The sequence below is a fragment of the Triplophysa dalaica genome, chromosome 2 (assembly GCF_015846415.1).
Source record: "Triplophysa dalaica isolate WHDGS20190420 chromosome 2, ASM1584641v1, whole genome shotgun sequence".
Taxonomy (NCBI): Eukaryota; Metazoa; Chordata; class Actinopteri; order Cypriniformes; family Nemacheilidae; genus Triplophysa; species Triplophysa dalaica.
In genome coordinates, this window is record NC_079543.1 from 11,373,712 (window position 1) to 11,401,601 (window position 27,890).

The following is a 27,890-nucleotide window of genomic DNA, read 5'->3' on the forward strand; positions in this document are numbered from 1 at the left end:
CTTTCCATGTCTTCCTGTACCAAATCAACAACAAAAAACACTTAAAACACATTGGGACCATATGAAATGTTGTCCTGAAAGTGTCCTGTAGCTCTAGCATAGTGCATCTGTAGTGCATCTGTTTGGTTCTTGTCTTGAAACATCTTTCAACCAGTGTTGTATAATAGGCATACAGATGTGTAGAGAGAACTTGGAGAAACTGTTGTTGAATTGGTTGTGTAAGTAAAGCTCATCTGATCCCATTTCTCTGTAAGTATAGATTGTCACAATTAAAAGCACTAACAAAATAATGAGTTAATCATCGACATATGAAAACCGAGTAGTGTCTAACGTGATCCCACTCTCCTTTCTCCCTCTCTCTTTAACTCAAACCAGAATGAATCAATGCATAAATCTGTCAATAAAGATTATTATGCACACTGGGCTAATTTATTGAAGTATGGTCATGCCAGATGAGAATAATTGAAATCTATCTTGTCTAGAGAGTGCTGAGAGTTATGAATAGGATTTTGTGGTTTTAATCATACGCATATGGTCTCATTTTACTATAGACAGAGAGAATCTGAGCAGTCTAAATCAAGGGAAAAAATAGTTGAATAGTTGTTTATACTTTTTTGCATTTAAGGGTGCATTTTGTAATTGTGTGTGTGCCAACCAACAACCTTTACGATGTGAATTTAGTGCTGTATAGAAAGAGAAATGCAGCAACCAAATTGTTGCTTTTGTGAAATGAACCTTGAAATTTGCAAGAAACACGGAAAATATATAATTTTACAGGAAATACGGTAAAATTTTACGGTAAAATTTAGTGATGTTAATAGACTTGTTAACATTTGGTTTGCATTAAGCAAATACAAATGTGGGGAACTATACTTACTGTTTCATGTCTCGCAAAAGCTTGTTTTTATTATTTTTGGTGAAACCTGAACAAGGCAGGTTTACGGTTTGTGAAATTCGGCCAATAATAGACACTATGCTCAAGATTCATGCAGTTAGTGAGAATTGAAACAGATGTGTGTTATGCAAGTACCTGCAGGAACTGCAGAGGGTTATTTCTTTGAACTTTGGTTTGATTAATTTGAATCATTACCGGCGTGCTGAAGCCCAGCGGGGTAAGAAGCCGACAGCTCAGAGAGGAAACACAACAACAACAAAAAGCTGTTTGCATCTACCTCAACCGAGCACATTTAAGACTTTCAATATTCTAAGCAGCTCAAGATGCTCATCAATAACTACACTCACCTAAAGGATTATTAGGAACACCTGTTAAATTACTTGTGTCATTACTAGTGTGATGTAAAAACCAGTGCTGAAGTAGACATTGTTGTTCTTGAAGGGACGGGGTTGCCGTAATTGATTGTAATTTGGAAATGAATGATAGCCTTCAGAAATGTGAATCATAACCAAGAATGTCTCTAATGAGTGACTCTATCACATATCCTACTCATTGGGTGGACATAATGTGTGTGGAGAAAGTAACGATGGTGCTGTATAACCTGTGTCTGCTATGCTATTTCCAGCAAATCGATAATTTTCCTTGTAGTATTTCAGCAGTTTTGTTGCAGAGAGATACAAAACAGTAAAACATTCCAGTGCTTTTCTGTATCAGTTTCTTAATCATTCTGCTAATGGCAGTGTGACCTGGCTGGAAACCTCTCTGTATAAAGTCCTAGAGTTCACAATTAAGTGCACAGCAAAAACCAAAGGTACAGTCTTCGGTCTTCTGAGAATCAATTGTGTCACGGCACAGATATTAATAATGTCTTACATGGTGCCCAGGAGAAATGTGGACTCTACAGTTGTGAAACTTGTAAAGTGATTCTTAGAACTAGCTGGCTGTACAAATTTGATATTGATGTTCACAAAAAAAAAATATTACCAACTTTTGAGAATTCGTCCTGTCCAGAGGGAAGAAAGGCTACAACAACACACTTTGCCTGCAGAAAACATCAAGGTATGGAGATGTTGTTCAGAAACAACAGATGGAGGGCAAATTCAGCTGTTCAAAGCTAGTAGAACCTTTCCTAAAAACCTGTGGATTAAAGATAATCAAAAGATTCCCAGCTGCATTTGCATTTTGCATAAACATTTAAAAAATGACTGCATACAGTCTGAATGTTTATTCCAGTTTACGATTTATTTAGGATATACAACGACGGAAATTGAGAGACCATTCCAAATTTTCCATTAAACAGCATTTTTAGATCAAACCTCAGGAGTGACATAAAGTCATCCAACAGTAATGTGAAAGACTGACAGCATGAAATTGTGAGAAATTGTGAGAAAATCAAGGTTATCAGGTAGCAAAATAATTTTGAATTTTGAATGTTGTTGTAACGAGCAAGGCGAGACGAGAGCCGTGAGTGAACGGCGCGAGGCCGGTGATGCGAGTGATAATGAGTGTCAGCTGTGCGTTGCACCGGGCTCGCATCTCTCACGGAGGAGATCGGAAGCATAAAAGGTCCAGGCCTGGATTTTATTCCATTCCATTCCAGGTCTCATAAACTGGGCTTGTTTATTGTTTTATACTGTTGTATGAGGTCTACTTATGACGTTTGTGTGGTTTTTAAAATTCAAAAACATCAAAATCAATAAGTAAAGGCTATTTTCTTTCTGGGTTTTGAGTCCGGCTCAGTAAAGAGCGGCTTTTTTACCGCAAGAGTAAAAAAGTTTGTTTTTTTAAATGCTCTTGCGGTACTTTGATGTCATCTGCCTGTATGATCTTGTCTTTATCCGGACATATCAAGCGATCTCTAACAAAGCAATAGTGACGCATACTACAAATATGTGACCCTGGACCACAAAACCAGTGTCAATTTTACTAAATGGAGATTTTTACACCATCTGAAAGCTGAAGAAACAAGCTTTCTATTGATATATGGTCTGTTAGGATAGGACTCTGTCTTACGGAACAACAACTGTTTACAAAGCTGCAATTTGAGGGTGCAAAAAAAGCAAAATATTGAGAAAATCGCCTTTGAAGTTATTAATCTGAGGCACTCTAGCATGCCATCCACTCACAAAATGAAAGTTTTTATACATTTACAGTAGCAAATGTATAAAGTGTCTTCATGGAACATGATCTTTACTTCATATCCTAATGACTTTTGGCAAAAAAAAACCCAAAAAAACATTTTTACCCCTGCAATGAATTTTTGGCCATTCCTTAAAAAGTTCCTCTGCTACTTAAGACTTAAGGTTTTGTTGTCCAGGGTCACATATGTTTTACTCACATAAGATTACTCACATAAGATTTCCGTCGGATCCAATATCCGCTAAAGTGACAGGGTTGCCAGATCTTCATATAAAAAGTAAGACAATAAAGACAAGACAAAAACAAACGTAAAAATGCAAATTGTTTATATATTTTATAAGTCCAAAAATTCTTATAAAACCAAACAATCTGTAACAGACCATTTATTAAGACCTAAGGGCCGAGGCTTTTTGATCTAAGATAAAAAACAAGCATAAAAGCGCTTATTAATAACAAACATGGCAACACAGCAAAAAAGCATATCAGTGGTTTAGTTTAAACTGACGGACAAAACAAATATTTAGCCTAAAAACATGTTGCTATGGTTACCAGCTTGTCAATCAACACAAATGCGGGAGTGCCTACTATAAAGTGTGGCTAAAGTTAGAACCAGTGGACAGGGCTATAGAAGTAGTCGTTGATCTTTTTCTGTGGAGGTGGTGTTGAACCTATCAATGACGTCATAGATAAGTGCATTCCAGGACCTGCCGTTTACTGAGCCTGGTATCATATTGGTTGTAATTTCAGTAACAAAGGCATTTTCAGTTCGGACACTTACAGGATGTTTGCTTGAATAAGATTCCCTCTAATATAACAAAAGCTTGGGATAAAATTTAGGTCTTAAGTCATCGCCCCTTTAAAAGTGAATGTTAGCTTTGTTTATTTGCAGTATTTGAGGTCTGAAAAAATACAGAGCATCTATTCAGTCATTTTGACCTGTTTCTCCAATTTAAATTTTCTGCAAATAAATGCAAATAGAAACAATATTTTTATTTGAGACAGGGGAGAAATATTGTTAGTAGTTATCAGGATGAAACAAAATAATAATTTGACCTAAACACTAATATTGTAAAATTATGTCAAATTTGTTTCCACGGCTGTATATTTACCTTTACAGGCGAACTCTGACATGGTATATTTTATGTAAATTGAATGTTGTTAAAAGTGTATTTTAAACATTTTGAAAAAATATCAAAAATACAGTTCTTTTAAAGCCAGTGTTATTTACATTTACGAATTTGGCAGATGCTTTTATCCGAAACGACTTACATTGCATTACACTATAGATTTGTATCGGACCATGTGCAATCCCTGGGATTGAACCCATAATGTTGGTGTGGCTAGCGCTACTAGCCTAGTAGCTTCACTGAGCTACTGGAATGCTGTTTAAATAACAGTCGACGTCCGTGAATTTTACAAACACACCATCACCATTTGACTCACAGAGAAGCCTGCAGTTAGGAGAAACAATTTTATGATAACAAGACATTTCAGCTAATCTTCTTAAAACTCTAGCCAGCTGGCAGCATGTACCACAATCCATGTTAATGATTTACTCAGCATCCATGTTTGACTCTTAATATTAGAGCTGTTCCAGTTTAATATAATAAAGAAATATGTGTCATATATTAACAATCAGTAGTCTTACATTTGATCAAAGGATTATTCTATTGCAATAAACAGCTTCGAAGGCATTAGCTAGGCCTAGTTTTACAGGAATGTGAGTTTTTGTCTGTTGCAGTGAGCAGCTTGTATGAGTCACCCCTCATGAGCATCTCATTCAATCAGAAAGCAAATGGCAGGTTGGGAGGTAAAGTAGAATTTCTGCCACAGTGATTACGTCCACTACAAAAAAGAAATGCACACAGCGGTCTTAATCTCAGCAACAAGAACCCATAGAACCACAGACACGCTTATACAAAGGCTCTTAAAGAATCTTAAAAGCCAATTCTTCTAATAGGAAAATTAACATTTATTTTGCATTTATTTATGTTTTGCCTGATTTCAATGTATGTTATATGTTAGAAATTAATTTAATATAAAAGCTCCAATTATTTATGCTCATTTCCTTACGTTAACACATGCATGTTAATGAGGGCAACATCACAACATTCAAAGCTAAAAAAAATACTTTCTAATGTTCCTTAAGATGTCCAGTTTCTTTTTTGTGGGCGTGGCCATTTTCTTCGTTGCGACCTCAAAGCTCTTTCTTGTTGCTAGGTTCTTACAGCTGTTGACAGAAGTGTGACAACAATTGTTTCATTTTCAAGCCGCTAGCTGGTGTCACTGACACTGATAAAAGCAAAGCATTCGTTTGAACAGCTGGAGGTGACAGGGGCCTCTAACATGAGAATATACTGACTACATTTTCATCATGGTTTTTGGCTACCATGATGTCAACATGAAATCAGCAGCCAATCAGATTCCTGCTGTCCTTATTCACTTTAGTTACATTCAAATTTTAGGTCCTCATTCATGAGACACAAAATCATTAAACTTGGCACGTACAAATTCCTTATGCGTGTATTTTAATAAAAAGGCCAATCGTTTGTTTAAACTTCATAAACGGTGATCGAATGTTAACTAATGCATGTATTGTATATCCCTGTACTTAAGATTTGCTGCATGCCAGATCACTTTATCAGACACCTGTCAGCGCCTCTTCAATAATCCTATCACTTTCAAACACTAATATACAGATATTCAAGTGAAGTGTATGACAAGATATTTTCGAGCCCTCCAAACCATTAGGCTACCTGATGGTATTGAGAAATTAAATGTATCCATGAAAAATTGAAATGTCCAATATGCTCTCTATCTCACGGTCTGACAGTGTACAGAACAGGGTAAGAATATGTGTGAATATTGGAGGCTGCATGATGGAGGGAGGGGGCCCTGCTGGTAACTTGGATACACCCATCCATCTGTTAATGCGAGCCGAGGAGTTATTTTCAATGCGGTGCGTTAAAAAATAACTCAGATTCTTCATTCTTTGCATTGCCGAGATCCAAAACGGCTCAGATTTTTCCTTACCACTATTAAACATTCTGGTATAAAAAGGCACTTAAAAGAAGTCACACTTTGTTGCGATGGACAGCTTTTGAAAGACAGGTGCAGATTGTGTTGAGTGAGTGATAGCTGCGGTAGCACAGTATCTGAGCGCCTCTTTCCCCGATCCCCCGCAAGCGCGCGCGCACGCACGCCCGCGCTCATCCACACACGCGCGCTTCATCTCTCAGTCGCGTTTACAGACGCTCATCAGCTTGAACGCTTTGTTGCATTTTATCCACTATTATAATCCGCGATGGAAGAAAACATGGAAGAGGGACAGACACAGAAAGGTAACGTGTTACATTATCTCGTGCCGTTCTGTCTTTTCCGATTTTTTATCAGGCACGTTTATTTTTGCGTTGATGCGGACGTGTTTATCATCTCAATCTGAAACTGTTGACTGTCGCCACTAATTACGTGCACTTGATTTAATTGTACACTCGCGCAAATTAGCTTATTATAGGTGCCGCACAATTTGCAGCGATGTTGATAAAGATCTGCGTTTTTTGTTAATTGATGCTGGTGGGGCTTCAAGAGGCAGTCGGTCTATGCGAAAAGCTTTTTTAGAGAGCGCATTTGTGTCTTTTTACGCTTGTCTAAATGGATAATAAGGGTTGTCTTACATTTTCCCTCTCACTCCTTATTTCAATCATTGGGCTGCTCTGGTTATCACCACAATGCAGCCTTTGCAAAACAGTCACCAGGTCAGATTAGATTACCGTGGTTGCCTTTGTCCCTCAAAGTGTAGGTTTTATGAGATTTTCACTCATCTGATTAAAAGTCTATCTTTGTGATGTGATGTGTGCTTTGCTTACGGAGTGTTTGCAGTGAGAGGGTGCTTGTATAGAGAATGTGGTATAGAATATATCATCCTGTTTTTTTCTGAGCACTCAGATATAAGAATGTTGGGCTAATTCAACTTCCAATAGACTGCTGAAATAATTTTAAATACTGTAAATGGAGGATGTTAAATTTATCTCCTGCAGAGGGTTTGTTTACTCCTAAATGTGTCCGCAAGGATGTCTCTCCTACTCACACGCCCACACCCCCTGCTTTGGTTTCTGAATAATTGCCATAGTTGAAGGAGTTGGAGAACAATGGAGGACAAATATAAGGTGGGGCTGTGGGTGAACTGAGACTAATGTCAGTTGCCATGGTATGAGTGGGTGTGTGTCAAAAAAATGGTGCTTATGAGCAACTGCGCTTCTTTGAGATACGGCACTGCTGACCCACTTCTGATTGAGGAAGAGAGAACATGGGAGAATGCGAACCAGGACAGCCATGAGCGTGTAGAATTATCATTTAAAAAAAACATTTGCGTCCTTAAAGGAATTTTTATAGTTTTAGATGTTGATATCTGATGATGGAAACTGTACATAAGAGGTTGATATGAGCTGGTTGGTATTCAGTTCGGGGGAGAGTTGGAATCCGCCACTGTAAATAGAAGATGCGTTGGTTACAGCTGATGTTGGTGATGGTTGTAAGTGCAAACAACCACAACAAGACTCCTTGCGCACAGCCTACAAAAGCCATTCAACAGATGCACAATCGTTTGGCGTTTCCTGTGAAAATCAATTATTTCCACTTCAGTCATGTGAGGAAAGACAGTGCAATAACTGTCCTCAAAGAGTGCCCACGGGGACGTGTAGTGAGAGATACTTTCAGACTGAGTTCTCCATCTTTGTCGCTCTCTCTCTTACTCACTCATTCCCTCTCAATGAATTTCAGCTCTAGCTTTCTAGTTTTCTGTGCCGACTGTCTTGTTCTCAATGGAAATGAAGACAGCAGTGTATAATAATGAGGGTAGAAGTTGTTTGTAGGATGGCATGGGAAGATGAAGGTTAGAGAATGTGCAGACACATAAAAACATTGATCTTGCTTTGGATTACGTCATTTAAAATATTAAGCTGCTGATTTTTGCTCAATACTTCCAACCGTGGGATTCTGACACGGCTGTAGCCTTGGATGAAACTGTCTGGTTGTGCGGGTTAAGACAGATAAATCATTCATCTTCAGCAGATGGCAACGTGCTCTGGATTAATTCTCATCTTTACCGTTGATAAGTGGATCAGCAGGCAGATAAGCTTCTGTCATAGAGGCTTTACCCTTTCGATACATACAAAAGCATTTTGTGTATTTGTGCGACCGTGACAGCTTTGTTTTAACACAGATACACTTTGTTAGGTATTGAGAGACTAGGTGCTACAATATGATTTACATTGAAATTGGAAACATACCACCGTTGCATTTTGTCAGACATTGAGATATTGGATTTAGATTTGCCGGAATCATAAATCAAAAAAGTAATTTCACTATTTTCAATGCATAGATTAATCCTTGGCTTAACCTGCAAGCAGTTTTGGGATGGAAACTGTATTGATCTTGGGACATGCTACAGTGCATAGTGAAATTATATAGTGTGGACTGTTCTTGATATTTCTTTATGGCCATCACTCAAATGCTTCAATTAACTGCATGGAGTTTAATTTGTAAGATGTGAAATCGATTCTCTGCACTTTGATTGGTAGATTTTTATGCTCATTTACATTATTTAGTCGTTGTTGTGAACCACAACAGACTGGATAAATCACATTTCATAAGGGCTCTGTGAAAAGGGTTAAAGAGTAAGTCACCCACAAAGCAGGGCTGCCTGGATCTCCAATATATCACTATCATGGAATAAACTAGATAGTGATAGTTCACCCAAAAATAAATATTCTGCACTCAAAAAAAATATTTTTGCTGCCTGTTCAATTTACTTAACTTGCTTAAGTTAAATCAACACAACTTTTGAAAAATATGGTTAAAACATGATTGTTTTATGTTTAGTCATATAACCGAATCCATTCATGTTGGGACAACATAAAGGAGTTATGTTGTGTTAACATAAAATAGTTATAATAGGGCAGAGGACTTATATTTCCCAGAATGCTTTGCGTACACTGCATTTTGAGAGTTATTTTCTTAAATAAGTGTTTAATATAATGCATTTTTCAGTAAAAATAAACACTTGTTAGTGTTTAATGTTCATTTATCTTAAAAGTTTTAAAGAGTTAGTTATATTTTTGAGTTTGGTGGTTACCATTGTTCAGAAAAGTGTTGCCTTTGGCTAGGTCCTGGGCGGTTACAATAATTTGCATTTCTGTTGAGTTCTATTTTCCTAATATCATCCTATTGAAGTTAAATGAGATAATGTCTAATAAATGTTACAAATGTATAATATAAAAAATGTTGAACATTTCATTTTATTTTAGTGTTTTTATTTGATCTACAGACTTAGTTGCTCTAAGTTCCAATCACTAAGTACAATCAACACAAATGGATAACATTAGCAAAGCTTATTTCTGTTTCTGACCTTAATCAGGTCATCTTAGATCAAGCTATTGTCATTAAATTCAAGACAATCATTTACTTTTATTCAAAATAAGTGTGTGATGTACCATTTAATTAACACAGTTATGAGCGATTTACTTAAAACATTACGTTACAATAATTGTACATTACCTTTTCCATTTAAGCAACTAAGTTTTGTGGGACCGGTTGACATAACTTTATTAATTAAATACAACATTTTAATTTCTAAGAGTGTGTCATTTACTCACCCTCTTGTCATTTTAAACAGACTGTCTTTCTTCTGCAGAACACAAAAAAATATATTCTGAACAACGTTGTTAACTGGCCTCCATTCACTTGCATTGGTTTTGTGTCCATACATTAGAAGTCAATGGGAGCCAGTGCTGTTCGGTTACTGACTATCTTTAAAATATCTTCTTTTTTGTTCTGCGGAAGAAAGAAAGTCATAAAGGTTTGAAATGACAAGGGGATGAGTGACTTAAATGACAATGATGACAGAATGTTTTATTTTTGGGGGAACCAGCACTTTAAAGAAGCACAGCAAAATATTCCTGTGTTCACTGATTGAAATTAAATGGTGGAATAGACCAGAGAAACTACATCCTGGTAAGCGAAACCTACCTCAATGTTCTCTTGAAACTTAGACTGCAATACACAGTGATTATATTAAGACATTTTAAGTCTTTTAAAGTAATATTTTTATGGCCAAGGGAGTCAATAGATTCATTCTCTGCACTCTATTCCCACAACATTATATGTAGACTGTTATAAGAAGTGTTTTGTGAGGTTCGTGTTCGGCAGTATGTTTGAAAGATTTTCTTTTAGTGATAGAAAATGAACTTTGAAGCAGGTTTGAAATGAGATTATCTGTGTACTATTGATTTTATGGTTCTGTTATTGTATTTTTCGGTCAAGTTGTATATATTCAAAACTTTGAAAGCTCCGTGTGGTTTTTAAGTTGGTGCCATCAAAAGCAAACATTCAAGAATGAAAACATGCTCATGAATAATACAAGTGATGTAGAAGAGTTCTGGTTTTGTTGAGAAAAGATTCAGAGACAATTTGGTCTCAGCCTGCTAGGCAATTTTTTACCATCTGTCTCTGCTCTATTTTTATACTGTCAAACTTTTCTGCATGATATCATGTTAACGGCATTGTGTATTAAAAATCTCATAATGCTGCCAGTCAGATTTAATACAATTTGAAATATTTATAGCTGCATATGTGTCATATCCTAATAAAAATATATTATTTGAAACCTTTTTTATTCACTTAAAAGAATACTTCACCCCAAAATGAAATACTGTTAGAATTTTCGTTCAAGTATCACTTTAAGACTTAAGATTTGTTGTTCAGGATCACATATTTCAAACATTTAACAAAACAGACATTGAAGAACAATACATTACTTATTAGGTTTAGATCTTTCATCTCCATACGAACTGTTTATATCTATCAGTTGTCACAACTAATACATTCCACCTCTCATTAAGTTGAGTTAGTCTGTCTAGTGTTCTGATCCTCGCATTGCAGAGCCACAGATCTTGCACTACCTGTAGACATCTCTGCCTTATGTAGACGTCTTCAAAAGACCTGGTGAGGATGCTGTCAGCTGTAATCATCCTCTCTCACAACAGTGCTAGCACCCAATTAAAATCACTGAGCTGTCACACCACAGGCTAAATCTTTAGACATTCCTAAACAATAAGAACTCCAGAATAAAATAAATTCAAACATGCTGAAAAACAGTGCAGATTGGCAAATCTGTCTGCTGGAAGAGAATGCAGTGTTATACAGTAGACTGTACAATATTAAGGTGGTAATGTCAGGCTTGTTGGAAGTCTCGCTTGCTTAACTTTAAAATAAACAGACACAGCAGGAATACGAGTTAACAATGTTAGACAGGATATTGGAGGATTTGTGAACCCTCTCAATGTCTGTGGGCAAAGAAATAGGGCATTTATTGAAAATGGCATGGAACTAGGGAGAGTGTTTGTTGCTCCAGGCGACAGTGATTATTTTGATTTCATTGATGTCACATGCAATACAGCAGAAAGTGAAAATGTACATAGTGGAACTTTTTAAACATGTCTGAATCCTTTCTGAGGGGAATAAAGATTTGTATGCCCTTTCATATGTAATATCTTCATATTTAAATCTCTCAGACTCTTAGTATTTAAAATACAGCATAATACCTGGGACTGATCCGATAATCTGAATTTATGGGTCCAAACTAGGTAAATCATTTGCAAGAGATGAAAAGATATGAGTTTATGCCATGTGCATAAGTATTTGAAGTAGAAAAAATATTGCTTGAATATAAGGGTGTTTCAGTGATGTTATAAGTAAATTTTGCCATGTTGGAGGCTCATTCAAATTTAAAAGTGAGACCAAGTATGTAGATTATAAAACTAATAATAACCTTTAAAATTTTCTTCTTAAAGGTCATATGTGTTATTTTTTTGGAGGATCTATTGAAATAAATGCAATATAATCGCTTTAAGTTCGGTCTACTGAGCTCGGCGCCCTCTCCCCGGACAGCATGCCAAATATGCATAACTTCTTACCCACATTATAATTATGAGATTTATAAACAAAAATTCCAACAATTCAACAAGTAAAACAATTTGAAGTGGAGGGAATATTACATTATGAAAAAATGTCTTTCTCTAATTCACCCTGGACACAATTATTGGCACCGTTAGTTATTATTATGAGTATAAATCTCCCGAGTATATTCCCATGATACAGCATTTACATGTTCCTAGCACACCAGGGTCACTATAATGTTGTCCAGTCATGACTTCTTGTTGCACATGAGAATAACACAAAGCCCAAACCCCCTTAATCATTCATTACAATGGATCAAACCAAAGAATTTAGCTCTGACGTACAATGTAGTTCTTTTGAGCTACGCAAAATACAAAATGGCTTTAAGGAAATATTTTAAACAATTAAAAAATATAATTTCCAACATGAGGGCAATAAGATAGAAGTATTAATGGACTGGAGATGTTGTAAATCAGCTTGAAACAGGATGTGTGTCTATATTGTCTCAATACACAGCGAGGAGAAGAATTTAAGAAGAATCTTCAAACGTAACAAATGGAAAATTGCAGTAATCAGTTGAATTTTGGGGTCAGAAAGCATTAAATAAAAATAAAGGAAAACTACACCTCCATCACAACAAGTAGTTTGGGACACTGTTCAAGAAACAAATTTTCTGCTCTCATTCAAAAACAAAGTCGACCGTATTAATCTGCCATGCCGGAACTTCAACCAGGACTGGGGTCTATGGTCATATTTTGGCAGCAATAACACAAGATAGCTTGGTGCACACAGGGATTAAAAAATGCCGTTAAACAGTTAAAAATGTCGCCAGATCTTAATTGTTGTGAACCTACTTTTATACCAGAGGTCCTGGACATCTTGTTCAGATACAGGGCGTCATGTTTTATATCTAAATCTGACTAGCTCTGCTCGAAATATTATAATGGGTCGTGGTTAGATCTTCCATCAGCACACTGGTTCAAACAAACAAATAATGTGTCACTGAACGCAAAATCAAGATCCTGCCATAGCCATCCCAGTTCCCTGATCTGAATACTATAGAAAATGAGTGGGATGAACTGAACATAAAAGAAAAGACTGGAAGTTGGAGAATGTTTTGAATTCAAGGGTGCCAATAATATCGAACAGGGTGTATTAGATTTTTTTTTCATAATGTGATATACCCCCTACTTCAAATTGTTTTACTGTGATGAAATGTTGAAATTTTGTACATTTATTTGTATAAGAGATCAAAAGGAGAACAATGCAGATTATTTTTTTTCAGCTTTCTTTGCTCATATTTACCAAGGGTGCCAATATTAGTGGAGGCCACTATATACTGTATCTTCAAAGGTGTATAAAGACCTCACATAATAAAGCGTTATGTTTTCATTACCCCAGAATGAGCTATTTCTATCTACATAGCGCAGTCCCCTTGCATGGAATTTGCCATGTTGTTTCTACATTAGTCCTGAACAGACAAACTGCTCTACAGAGCGTGTTTCATATCTCCTTGTGCAAAGAAGTGAAAACGTCACGACATCTTAGTCCTGTGTCAGCCACCGTAGTGCTTCGAAAGGGGGGCTGTGGAGCAAGCCCATGTTTGCAATTCCCAACCTCACCGCTAGGTGCCACTTTTAATTGCAATGATGTATTAGGTCCCTACCAAAGCAAAATCTACATTGGTTAATTTACTAGACAAAGCAACTTTAGGTGGACAATAGCATTTTTCCAAAAAAATTGTATGTAAAGTATTAAAAAAAAATATTTACTGTACTTAAGTCTTAAATGTCGGCATGTATTTATTGAAATATCTGATAAAGTAGACTACACATACTTAAAAAATGTACAGAGTAAAAATATTTAAATACTGTTATGTAAGTAAAATGGAAATCAAGTGGAAAAAGTATAGTTAAACAATTTATCATGCGGTTCCTGTTTATTCAAAGAGAGTTCATTCAGAACCAGGCGATCATCCGTGCACTTGACTTGATGTTGCCCTCCCTTTTGGCCAAGCCGTACAATGCATTTATCCTCATTGTGTCTATCTGACAAGCCATTAAATATTGTTCCAGGAAAACATGCACAAATAAGGTATGTTCGATTGCATGGTATGTTCGAGGGTGTTCGAATGCAGCCATCTTTCTTGTAATTAAATGTAGTAATTAATTAATATAGCATACACAATTACCACATAGCCGGGAGCAGGGATGTTTGTTTACCTCAGAATGTAATCTCAGATATGTTGTTGTGATGCTCAGTAACTAGTTAGTCATAAATCAGTGTGAACACACTGTGCACGTCATAGCGCGTGTAATCTTTTCACATTGTGCTCAGTCCTAACACAATGCCCTGCTGTACAGGGGAGGGGGTGTGATGAGATGGGTGTCCCAGGCCCATTGTATGGTAATGCTGGAGGGAGTACGTGCCACTTTCTCTTGTTTGGCACCCTTCCCCCAACTACTAGCGTAATCCCCCTCCTTGCTGTCTGGCTGGGGCAGCTCAACTGAGAGTTGATCCGATTGCCTCAACCTCTGGAATGATGGGACACACGCACACAATTTAATCATCATTTTATGATGGAGGTTGAAAGTCCTGGCGTTTGTGGTGATGATTATGAAATAGCATACTGATAGAAAAATAAAAAAAGAAAAAGAATTGGCATGAAGTTTTCAAGTTGGTCCAAGCTGGTTTATATTATGTAATGGTTTTTGTTATAAACCCTACTGGACACCAGTACACCAGCATCCCATGCTGGGAAGTAGTTTATATTTTACAAATTGCTAAGGGTCATTAGTGTCTGAAATCTTGAGTTTCGGAATTAGACTGCCACAGCCATAATGCTTTCCAACTCAACATTTTCCTTCTGTTGTCCTGCTGTTTTTAGAGATGTTTTAGAATAATCCAGCCATACTACAGTAGCTACTCGATGTTGGAATTCACTTGTGGATGTTCCACGTCCTGAAGCCCTTTTACAGAAAGACCATAGCCTGCATAATCTTGATCTCTGCCCACTCATACACATACAAACAGTCTGCCAGGTTTTAGATAATCATTCACCACTAAAAATTAAAGAATCTGGCTTCCGATTCACTCTGTCAATGGCTGAGACTGTATTCATCTGAAGCCAAGAAACCAAACCAAGCTATAGTGATGAATGCCAACAGGGTAATTGTTCAAATACAAGAGAAAGATTGGAAATTATCTTTATGTGACAGGTCAAGTAAGGTTGATCTGTGAACAATGGAAAAGTTGTTTCTGTTTTCTGGGACATTGAGAGGTACTTGTTAGCATACAGTATGTGTATTTATACATTGGACTATGTAGATCTCCAAGAGTTGCGCTTTAAAGCATACTAAGCGCATTATAGTTAATATTAAAAAAACTGTGTTTGCACTTTTACTTTGTAATATATTTCCAATAAATAATACTAAATTAGAAATAAACTGTTTACACATATGCCAGCGTATAAAAAATATTTATTCAGTATTTATATCAGATTTCTACACTTGCCTCATTTCCTTTTCTAGTACTGAACTGGCCTCATGTGGAACTAAAACCCACAGCCGAAGTTTGACTTCCTGACCTTCCTTCCTTTTATTCTCGATAAGTTACCCGTAAGCTCGATCTGTGTGAGATGAGTCAGATTCTCCATTATCCCACTGATTTTGTTTACGTACGGTAAGTGGGTCATTGCACTCGAGCAGAATTTGCTTTGGGTTGGCATGGCAACATCACTGGCCAATTAAATGCAAAGATGAGTCGGTTCATAAATCTGCCGGATGCTCAATGCAAATGTAATATGCATTTAAATAAAAAAGTATACATGAATGCCTGAGCTACTCATTTGCATTAATGCAGTGGGACATTTGTTTCTATCATTGTGGTGTTGTTTAACTGAGTTCTGGACTGTAATGCTATTTGGCTCTTGTGTTTCAAAACTTTACATGCCCCCAGCTTTCATATTCAACCCGGATTGGTCCTAATGGGGTTAATGGGAGAAGCTGCTCAGTATTTTAACTAGCCACCCGTGCGGCCCTTTACAGCCACGATTTCTCTACTCTGCTCTTTTTCTGAGAGCTAAAGTAACCATTAGATAATTACGACCTTTGACCTCATTGGGCTGTGGGCGGGGGGAATAATCCCCTCATGACTGTTTGACAGAGTCTGGCAGATGGAGCGAATGAACGAGAGGGATATGGATGGCATGGCTGGGTCAGAGGGACTGCCTTTTGTTGTTTTAGGCAACACGGTATATTTCCTCATTAAAACCCTTTATTGATATGGGTCAGTCAGTTAGTCAAGGCCTGCTTAGCGTTTCCTCTGGTTACCCAAATTTTCATTATAAGCAAAATACAGATTAACATTTATCATTGTTTTATAATAGATAAATACTATGCATAATAATTGTGCCTATTTATTTCAAGATCAAGATTAATTTCAAGATAAAGATAAATAATGGTTTCATTATTTCATTATTCATTAGGCTTCATTATTAGTTGCTTCTTATTTTGGCCAATTGCATTGTTGTCATAAACCCTCTCACGACCTAAAGCCCATTTTTGGGTGGCGACCCAGCACTTGAGAATGCTTTACCTGTCACAGTCCTTTCAGACAGACCCTGCCAGGAGTGCTAGTAGACTTCTTTTGCAAGGCTCACACTCTTCATTTATAGGAGACCCAAGAAAGAAATAGACAAAGAGAAAGCAGGAAAGACAGGGAAATGGAGGGGGCTTGTGATGGGAGAGTTGAATTATTGATAGTGATGGCAGGCCCCTCTCCGCGTCGCACTGCACTACCTTTGAATAATGGATGCCGCCTCCTGCATGTGCTCAGCTCGCTCGCCCATTTGTCTTGCTGCTGTAACGTATGCTCAACCAAGCCCTTTGATGGGAAAACGAAATGCCAAGCAGTGAAGAATCAAAACATGGTCACTGTATGACTGGAACAGACTGGTGATTAAACTGAATCTGAAGGGAACACCGAACTGGTGACAGTTCCGAACAACTTAGCTCACCTAAGTATTTAAGTTTAGCCAGTTAGAATAAGCAAACAATTGTGAGCAGACTGTTTGGGTTTTGTGGCCCAAAATTAATGCGCAGAACATACGAATCTGGTCTAAAAATTGGCAAAAATAAATAGACAATTTTAGGAGATTACCATGCTGCGCAACTGATGTATCAAACATTGTCTTTTTGTTTTATCCAGTAAGCCTGTTAGTTGGGGATTCTGTTGTTACAGTCACTTAATTTGAATGTAGCAGCCGTTCCCCAAATATAAAACAGTTTTACCCTTTTATGTATCCCGTTCAAAATCCTGCTTCGCGCAGAAATGCCACTGAAAGAGATAAAAATGCTTAACATGTTTAATATACGGTAAGGAAAGAAGTACATTTTTTTTGACATTTGTTATCAATTTGTTATATTTCTATTTCAAAATACTAGTTATGGGTTTAGCACATCTGCAGTAATAGTACAATAAATGTGGTTCGTTTTTTTTTATATTGACCACTTATTAAAAAACACTTAAATGTGAGTCACTGACTAAATGTATATATGTTAAATTTATTTATCAGAATTATCCCCTAGAGATTTCGAGGGGGTCTCAACATGGAACAATATAGTAAAAAGAAAATGAGTAGTAATGTTAATAGGGCGCATATTATATTTTCTTTTAATGCTCGCCCAGGTTAGATGGCATCATTTCAATAGGCTTCTGAAAAGTCACAACATTATTTGCCGTTCGGAGTTCCATACATTTTTCGCCATCATCTTGTATTGATGAGTCTGACCGCAGTGCAAAGTCTTCTACAGCACATCCCAAAGTTTTCAATCTGTTAAGGTCTGGACCTTATGTTTCATGCTCTTTGAACCACTATTTGCAATTTAAGCCACATGAATCCTCGCAATGTCTTGGAAAATGCCTATGCGATCAGGGAAGAAAAGATCCATTGATGGAAAAACCTGGTCATTCAGTATATTCAGGTAGTCAGTTGACCTCATTCTTTGAGCACTTAATTTTGCTGAACCTAGACCTGTCCAACTGCAGAAACCCCAGATCATAGAAGTGCCCAGGTGGTGACTTTTTTTTGGACGGGCAATGTATGAAAATAATTAAAATCAATCAACAAAATCCGGAAGTTGAACATCGCTTTTGGACACTTGTGTATAAACCTCCAACATAAAATGTAGCTATAATAAACAATGTAAACACATAACATATTCATCCAATTATTGAATGGATTAAGATTTGAATGCAGGAGACACTGAAACACACAGGACTGTTTCGCCTGAGGTATCATCAACAGAGGTCAGTTTAGTTGAGCGGTTTGTGACCCAACGTCTTCTGAGTCGCACTGATCCCTATGACGGCTGACAGCTGGCCTGTCATCTCCACTGAATGAGAAAACAATGTTCAGCTCATCTGCCCTTAAAGCGGCAGTTAATATCTCCCAATTCACTTAGTATACTTGTAAAGATGAGTAAATTGCCTGTGAAGTATATTCATCATCAGCGTTTATGGCTTGTTATATCAGAGCATTCAGTCTCTGTAAGATGATGACTACTGTTTGTCAAGCACTCCTCTAAAACTCCGGTCATAAAATTCAATCCCTGTCAAAATGTTTATAATGCATGCAATTAAAGGAGGTTCATCCAGGAACAGACCGATAGTAAATTAAGAGCTGCCTTTATACAAATGCATTTCTGCCGCCGGTCAACAGCAGCTTGTTAAATATATTTCATTAATTCATGTAATCTCAGAGGATGGCTGTATTCAACCTTCACTTATGAAGCTATCCAATTAATGACTTTGGTGGGAAACTGAGAAGCACAAGAAGCAATCAACACAAAGACTTCATGCTAATTCACAGGTTTTAATGAAAGCCTGCCATTTTTGGCTGTCCTTGCCTGTCAACCCAAAAAGAATGATGAGGCATATTAAGAGAATCTCAGGGTCTCGTTTTGCTTGCTGGTCTCACTGTAGCACAACCATGATATTATTTCTATTGACAATACTGTACATGCAGTATGCCTGCATGCAGGTCTACCAGAAGTTGTGTCTTTAGTACTCTCAGACCACATTTACACAATAAATAACAGATTTTTTATTTAATTTTTATTTTAAAATAATCTTTCATGTACACACAACAGCATTGTCGAAACGATGTGCATTTACACAGATCCTTGTTAAACTGATAAAAACATTGCATTAGGCATGCCAGGCCATTGGATGGCGATGTTGCTTTGTAAAGAAACACATCGTGTCTGCGACATACACAGTTATAAGCCAAAAGTGTTTTTAAATACCCTTGGTCGAAGTGTGTTTAAAGTCCGGCAAATGTAAATAATGTGTCTCTGCTAGCAAAACAGAGATGTTAAACATATGGCGAGAAGTTCAAGCAAACAGTACTGGAGGTACTAAACACTTGGTCTCCGATTAAATGTGGCCTTTGATATACTTGGTAAATTTTTATTTCAAAAAAGATAATTCTGTGGTGATTATAGGCAAGGCATTTGACAGTAGGTGCAAACATTCACACATTGCATACAGATTATATGTGCACAGGCTGCTTAGTCCTCCAATTTCTTCAGACAAATTTGAATTACAATCATTAGTTAAATTTTTTGTAAAAGTCTGTATTGTGATCCAAGCCCGCAAGAGAGTGCCGGGAAATTGGAAAGTTCTTGTTAAAGTTCAGTCTAATGTGACTTAATTATTATTTCTATGTTGTTGAATTTTATATCATGAATTTCATTACAAACATTACAAGTAAATTCTATGATTATGGGCTTGGAATGGGGTGACATTGCCAACCTTAATCCCAGTTCTTTCACGTTTTTCACGCTGAGTGTATTTAGGATGTTTGACTGACAGTTAAATCACAAGCTCTTTTTGGTTGAACATTCGCAAAACCCACAGACGTTAAGGGTGACTAATAGTAATGATTTATGAAAAAAGGCAAACATATGGAGTAGGTTTTCGCCTGACACAGAAGATTTGCATTATAAATGTATGTTATGATAATTATAATATAATTCTAATTAGGTTGGTTAAGGGGGATGGTGGTTTTGCAGAGGGGATGCTTTTTGACATCATCTTCAACAAGGAGGATGCCATCCTCCCGCATCCCCTGTGAAATCAAGCCCTGTGTACAATTACAAATAAACAAATGTAGAGAGGGTAAGCTTGGTGAACACTATAGAAATATCCCATTTCTATGTATAAACACATTCCTAGGACTCCTGTGGATTTAGCTATCAACTGATATAGTATAAACTCCAGCACGGCTTTAAAACCCTTCTTCAGTAAGACCATCTTCATACAGTGTTTAGTTACAATCCAGCTTCAACACACCTGGCCGTCTAGAAGGCTTGAAACCCCTAAACTAGTGCCTCTTGCCGCAGTCAACAAGAGTTCACCAATACAAATGTCAATGTAAAATGTAAATAACGTTGAAGCCCTTTCAGTATCCTGACAGGCAAACAAAGATGATATATGGTCTAATTTATATAAATCCACAGTTTATTCTATTAATTTAGTTAATTGGCTCTTTAAGGGCTTCTACCAATGTGATTCAAGAGATTCCCCAATGTGATTCCAGCCATTCCAGGGCAGCCCTGTGTGGCTGATTTACTGTAGTAGTAATGGGGCAACGGAAAGACTTTATAGTGGATAAACACTGGCAGGTCCCTAATGGCTTTTGAGTGGTGTTTCTGATTTCCAATATGTGTGGTTAGGACAGAGCTTACTATTGGACAGGGATTTCTTTTGCCGCCCTGTGTGAGATGTTGTTATGGGGCAGCCATCACAGCCAGCCATAATTATAGCCACAAGTAAATTGATATATATTGGAGATGCCCATGTCCATAATTCTATAATCACTACACACTCATTGTACTATAATCTCTAACCGAGCTGCCCAGGTGTTCCGGATCCATGTGGCTAATTGAAATGCCATCGGTGTCCTTTGTAATCCATCAAAGATGGTCATGCCAATTCAAAAATAATTCTATCGAACTGGTCAGTGCTAATTGAGCAAATGCAATCCAGGGCAATCTGTCAAACACGCACAGCTCAAAGTAAGAGATAAATCATGATTATGGGAGTTAAATTATAAATGATCTATGTCAAATGGCTCGTATGAAAACGTAATTGATGGCAGTTATGATGTGCCGATCACAGGTTCTCACTTACACAGATGTGATGCTCAGCTACTCCTTCTGTTTCTGGTTGATATGCGGTCACTCAGCATGCCATTAGTAGCACTCTGGGAGCTGCTTCATATTGCAGTCAGGCCAGCAGCTGACTGCAGCTAACAGAAATGCTCTGAGCTGCATCTGAACGGTGGTTGCTGCTCTCTAATGGCTTTTTATTTGAATGCATTTGTCGACATTCGTGCATAAAGATGTATGTTTGGACCTGATGTTTTGTGGGTTAAAAAAGAGAAGGGTAGATTATATTCTGTCTGCTGTGAGTAAAGGGACTTTGTCAATGGGAGGAGAGCTGTTGTGGTTCATTAGTGGATAAGTCCATTTACAGTACATCATCGCATGACATATATGCTCCTGCTCCGCTGAAGAGACATATGGCCGTTTGGAATGTAGAATAATAGTTTTTGTAATTATTTAATATTTTGTATTATATGACATCATGAAATCACAATAGTTGACTTTTTATAAATTTGTGTGCTATTCTATGGTATTTTTAAGAAGCTTTTTAAATATACTCATTTATTTTAGGCCTAGTCCTGTTTTAAGATAAGCCCTGTCTTTGAATCCAGAACATAAAGTTGCAATTATCGCAAGTATGCTTCATTGCAAAGTCAATAATAAAGGTCTGTTGGTTTTTCTTCAGAAGCCATGTTTTTTTTTCATCCAACTATTCTAACAATAAGGGCCAGGTATTCCAAGATTCTTACACCATGTCTACACCGATGCGCTGCATCCAGTGTGTACAAAATGTATAATTATAGTCAGTTCTAATGCGTTCTATTGTCTCTTGTCCGGTGTAGACACGGTATGCTATGGAATGTTGGCTGAAGGTGCAGGATGGTTTTCCAATGCCAAAGTTGCATGATAAAAAGTAGAGCGACGCCAGCTGTAAGCTTTCCCATCTGCCCAGTTGTTATTGGGATAACTGCGACCCACTCACTACACCGACAATGGATTAAACACATTGGACAGAGGGAATAAGACAGGTGTTCCAGTTGTAAAGCTACATTACTCCGGCAGTGGTGCACATGGACAAACCAACATGTCATCTGGAATGAAACGTGTACATACCTGCACACACCATATGATTTTATTTTCCTTTTGGTTAGTGTTTATCATTAACCATAGAATACTGTATGACCATAAGATTTTGACAGCTTCTTAGAATTCATGAACAGTTTCACCCACCATGTTTACTTAAGATAGTCTATATGAGAAAAGGAAGGTGGTTAACATTTGAATGGGCCATAATTCAGAGCTTCAGGGCCGGTGGATCAAGCAAGCGGAAAGCATAGCTAGCTAATATACTGGGCGCTGGGAGCTATTCATCTGCATGAGAGACAAGACGCTTTATACTTGCTATAAAATATATTTTTACTATCTCTCTCAGCCTTAATACAGTCAGTATCTGTAGGGTTCCTGTTTTCTTCCATTAGTGTTCCCATCTAATTATGCAATGTCTGTATTAGTGCTTCATTTGTTATTTGAAATGTAGTTGTAATGAGTTAGGAGCTATAATTAATTTGAGCTTTTGTTTTGAGCTTTCTGTTAGTGTCAAATAATTCTGTGGCGTGACGGGCTCATCTTAAGGACTCTTTTTGTAGATTTGCTATGATTTTCATAGGTATAATTGCAGGTGACACTTTTTTAAAGTATGCATTTGCGAAAGGCATTTATTAATGAAACAACATCTACACATAATTTTTCACAATCAAATGTATACATTTTACAAACTTTTGCTCAAGATAAAAGGCACGCAGTCCGTACATGTGTGTAACACTTCAGCCTGTCCCCTGCCTGTGTTTCCCAAGTGTTTTGCATTTTCAACTGTTTTCACCTGTTCCTCGTTATTGTTAAGTAGTCCCGCACCTGATTCTGTTTTCCCCGAGTGTTTCCATTTTTTATTTAAGCCCTGTATGTTTCTCAGTTCAGAGTCGGTTATTGTAAATGTCCACATCCGAGAACATCCCGGATGAGATCGTTCATCGTCCGATTTCGTCCATGCACGCGGCGAGCGATCCAACTTACCTCGCGATCTCCACGAGACCTTCCATCAAAGTCAGAGCCCACTGCCCAGCTGACCGACCCCGCTGCCCAACAGAAAGAGCCGGTTAAAGGGGAGCCGTGCGGTCTTCCTATGGTCTCCGAGCCAGTCCCGTCTGGTCTTCAAGACGCCGTGGAGGCGGTCCCGTCCGGCCCTCCAGTGGTCCCCGAGCCGGTCCGTCCGGCCTCCCTGGGGTATCCGAGCCGGTCCCGTCCAGCCTCCCAGTGGTGTCCGAGCCAGTCCCGACAGGCCTCCCTGTTGTCTCCGAGCCGGTCCTGTCCGAAATTTCAGGTCCGAACCAGTCTGCCCAAAGCTCAATCCTAAAGCCTGCACCTGGACTCAGGTACCATCCAGGCCTCCCGTACAGCTGGCACCCTAAGGTGTCCGGTGTGGCCGGCACATCCAATTCCCCCCAAACGGCTGGCACCCTCAAGGCATCCGGTGCGCCCGTCACCCTCAAGGCCTCCGAGCCACCAGCACCAGAGTGGACCCCCGGCGTCGGTTGCAACATCCTGGAGACCCTCTGTACTCTCCCCTGTGACCCGCACAGGTTTCCAGGACGCCCCCTCCCCATCTGTTGTCCGGCGCGAGTGCTGTGTTTCCCACTTGTTTTGCATTTTCAACTGTTTTCACTTGTCCCTCGTTATTGTTAAGTAGTCCCGCACCTGATTCTGTTTTTCCAGATTGTTTCCATTTGTATTTAAGCCCTGTATGTTTCTCAGTTCAGAGTCGGTTATTGTAATGTCAACATTGTTTGGTCTTCCCCGAGTTTCCTGTTCCCGGTTTTGTCTGTTTATATTCGTTTGGATTAATCTTCATCAAAACCCCTGGATTATACCTTTTGTTAAAATCATCACCATTATGAGGAGTAAATGATGATAGAATTTTTACTTTTGGGGAACTATCCCTTTAAGATCATTTTTGTACTAAATTCCCGGAACCTTATTTTATTTCCCAACACGCTATGAACAGCTACATAATCACACATTGTTCCTTATTCTGGGATTTCTGAATCGAATCTATCATCTCAGCGCTGATACCGCAAAACATCATAGTTTGAGCTACAGAAATGCCAGCATTATTTTTACTTGCAGGTGCATATGGCAAGAGAGGGATATACTTGATGAGCCAGGCTTAAGCTTGCGTTTCCCACTGACAGTCTATTCTAGCAAAGTATTGATTTCAAGTCTCATCCCACTGAGATCAAAGCACACAGACTTTGGCTCGCTCATTAAACACTTCCAGGACTCAAGATTGTATCTCAAAGGGATAGCTCACCCAAAAGTGAAAATTCTGTATTGAATTACTCACTCTCTTACTCACTCTCTAGTCGTTCCAAACCTGTATACATTTCTTTGTTTGCTTGAACACATAGAAAGATGAAGTTCTTGGACCCCATTAACTATCATAGTAGGAAAAGTTACAATAGTAGTCAAAAGTGCACTAGAACTGTTTGCTGTCCCACATTCTTCAAAATATCTTCTTTTGTGTTCAACAGAAAAAATAGTATTTTTTCCTACTATGGTAGTCAACAGTCACCAAGAATTTAAAAGCATAGCATTCTCCCAAATTTCTTTCTCTGTGTTCATCAGAACAAAGAAACAGATTTGGAATAACTCAAAGGTGAGTACATAATGACAGATTTTTTTTTTGGGTGAACTGTCCCTTTAAGAACAGAAAAAGAACGTTGTTACGATGCTGTTTATTGGCATGGAAACCAAATATTAAGTGTACTTTTTTTTCTAAAATATCATTTTTCATAAAACTAAAGTTTTGCAGAGCTGCTGTGCTTCAAAGGACTTTGTGAAAGGTGCTATGGAAATTCAATTAAACAAAAACTATACAGTATAGTTTAAAAATGTATACTTCTTGAATCAATGTATCTGAGGCAGTTACATGCAGTGATATTCTCCTGCTCACCAAAGAATGTTGCTCAGACCTGAATGCCGTTCTCAAGGTGTAATAGAGGTGTAAGTCTGTTTACCCTGTGACAGCTGGGCCACTGCTGAAAAACACACATTATCCACACTTCTGTAAACAGCAGGTTTTGGGCACATCTACAAGCAGTGAGGAGAATGCAGATACAATGCCAATGTACCAACAATGACAGCGAAGAGACGCTTAGTGAGAAGATGGGGGTTGTGAATTTTTAGCCTGCTTGAGTTATTCCCCCATTAACCAGAGTTCCAAAATAAGGTCATACATATTTTCTAAGGTGCAGGTGATTGCTCACATCCTCTGAAGGCCTGATCTGCAATGCTTCCCTTAATTAATCATTGCTACTGTGAGCTGTGGAATATCCGGCGCTGGTCCACTCTCATTTTGCAATTTTGTCAATATTGTTTGCGTGCCATCCAGTCGCTTCCAAGAATCACAGGCTGTGGCGGTTATGATTGGTAAGGGTGACTGTAAATATCCTCCCTTTTGGGACGTTTTTGAAATGGATGTTGTGTTGGTCCATTCAAATGGAATTTTCTTTTCATTTTTTTCTTGTTATCACTCTGTACTTAAGTATTAGGTAGTGGATTGACATTTGGCATCTTAAACTGCTTTTTCATACATTCTATATTAACTTTATATATCTCTGAATGAATCATGTTACTGCTATGCCAGGTTTAATTAATAGGGATTCATAAACAGCATAACCGTACCATAAGTTTATGTATTTGACTTTTACTTGTCTTTCCAGGGTGCTCTGAATGCTGCCTTAAATGTCTGAGTGGGATACCCTACGCCTCTCTGATCGCAACCATCCTGCTCTACGCTGGGGTGGCGCTGTTCTGTGGATGTGGTCATGAGGCTCTTTCTGGCACCGTCACCATCCTGCAGACCTACTTTGATGTTGTACGGTCGCCGGTCGATGCCCTGGACGTCTTCACTATGTGAGTCTCACAATACCAAAATGATGCTATAATGTGCATGTACTCAAGATTAGTTTATTTCTTACTTATTCTTCATATCATGTTGCATGAATATCTGAATACACAAATGTGATAAAAGCATCTAATGTACCCCAATGTGACTCAATATTATTTTGGGATTAGTCATGTGTTTCCTGATACATCCTGTTGAAGCTATTAAAAAATAGGACCACATAAGTACTCTGTTTTATTATCCCTAACTTAATGTATAGGATAGGGTTATTTCTGGATATTTAATGCACCTTTGGCATAGTTAAGCCATACCAGGATATTGAGGAGGGTGCAATTCTTTAAGAATACAGTATAAAATATGTGCAGATTTCCCTGACACAGTGACGCACACACACAGAACCACTTTTACTGAATTCTATAGAGTGCTATGTTAGGTTTTGGCACCTGTCCCGTTTAGAGAATTAAGCGTTGTGAAATGGCACCAGATCATCAACGCACACCTGCTCACCGGATCTTCACTGGTGGGAGACAGAGCGGGATGGATGAAGAGAAAGAGAGAATTGAGTGGGTGGAGGAAAGAATCAGTGTTTGGCCACAGTTTTTCAGCTTTTCGTTTTGTCTTGAAGTTATTTGATTGTTTTATCACACCCAGTACACTTTAAAGGCTTTAACATGAGAAAATCAGGCTGTTGCTTAATGAGAGTTTTAATCTGGGTGTGTTTTAGCTACAGTATGGGCACTTTCGGAGGTGTGGACTTCCTCTCCTCCTCTAAAAAACACTTATTTATTATCATGCCCACTCACGATAATTCAACAGTGGAATTTCAAAAAATTATCTAAAAACATGTGTTGGGTTTAGGCTAATATTCTTATTATGTAACACTTTGTAAATATTTTTTTGGCCTAAAATGGAAGAATTCTTTGTTTTGACTATGAATAATTGCATAACTAGCATTTTTAGTTCCCTGAATAATGTAAAACAATGTTTACACGCCAATATTGTTTGTTAGAAGACTGCTACAGCTGCCCCAACAACAATTTAATTGGATGTTACACACGCAGTTTCTGCCAATCTCATATAAATCTTGATAACCTATAGAGTATACTTTGTATCTTCGAAGAGTCTTCAGTTTGATCGCATTTATAAAACTCAGATACAGCTGTCCGATTATTTACGAAAATCAGGTGACCACCTGAACCAATGGAGGGCGTATCTAAAGCACGAGCACACAATACATCATCACAATATCACTGCATAACTGTTGATTCACAATAAGTTCATGCACTGGACCTTATGCACGTATGCACCGACTGGCAACAAAACACAGACATATGACTCAGTTTCCCTTACCATGTGTGGTTCATGTCCGGCATCTGGGATCCTAGCGCTGGGACTGCTCCATCTATCAGTGTCTAGCGTTATGTCCACCATTTATGTAACATTCCTCACTGAAATTTAGTGAACAAACAAACACAGCTGGACTTTGAAAAAAACGAACGCTCGGTGAGTGTATCGAGCACAGAAATACTACGTCATACATCCAACTCGTTTTTTGACAAGTTGACTAAGTCAAGCATGAGAAGACAGCACGTTTAACATTGTAAAGTCAGAATGCATGAAACACTGTGGTACCCCTCCTTTAAATCACAATAAATACTGATCTGGGCCCGTAATTGTCAAGCTTCTGAGAATTACTCAAAAGAACACTGCTAAAAATTGACTTAAGAGTAAAAACATTCTTGGCTCAAATATGCACTTAAAAGTACGTTAT

The 27,890-nt window shown here is 38.0% G+C and overlaps 1 protein-coding gene across 3 annotated transcripts in view; it reads left to right on the plus strand.

Annotated features, from left to right (window-relative positions):
- Positions 1-27,890, plus strand: part of gpm6ab (glycoprotein M6Ab) — a 52,717-nt gene that overhangs the window by 16,849 nt on the left and 7,978 nt on the right. Inside the window, exons 1-2 of one of the 3 annotated variants that reach the window (XM_056735455.1) lie at positions 6,025-6,375; positions 25,935-26,127. In XM_056735455.1, the coding sequence (XP_056591433.1) occupies positions 6,339-6,375; positions 25,935-26,127 (230 nt within the window). In that variant the 5' untranslated portion in view covers positions 6,025-6,338. Of the gene's footprint in view, positions 1-6,024; positions 6,376-25,934; positions 26,128-27,890 lie in introns of those variants that run through there. The other 2 variants (XM_056735437.1, XM_056735447.1) reach the window with 2 other exon arrangements.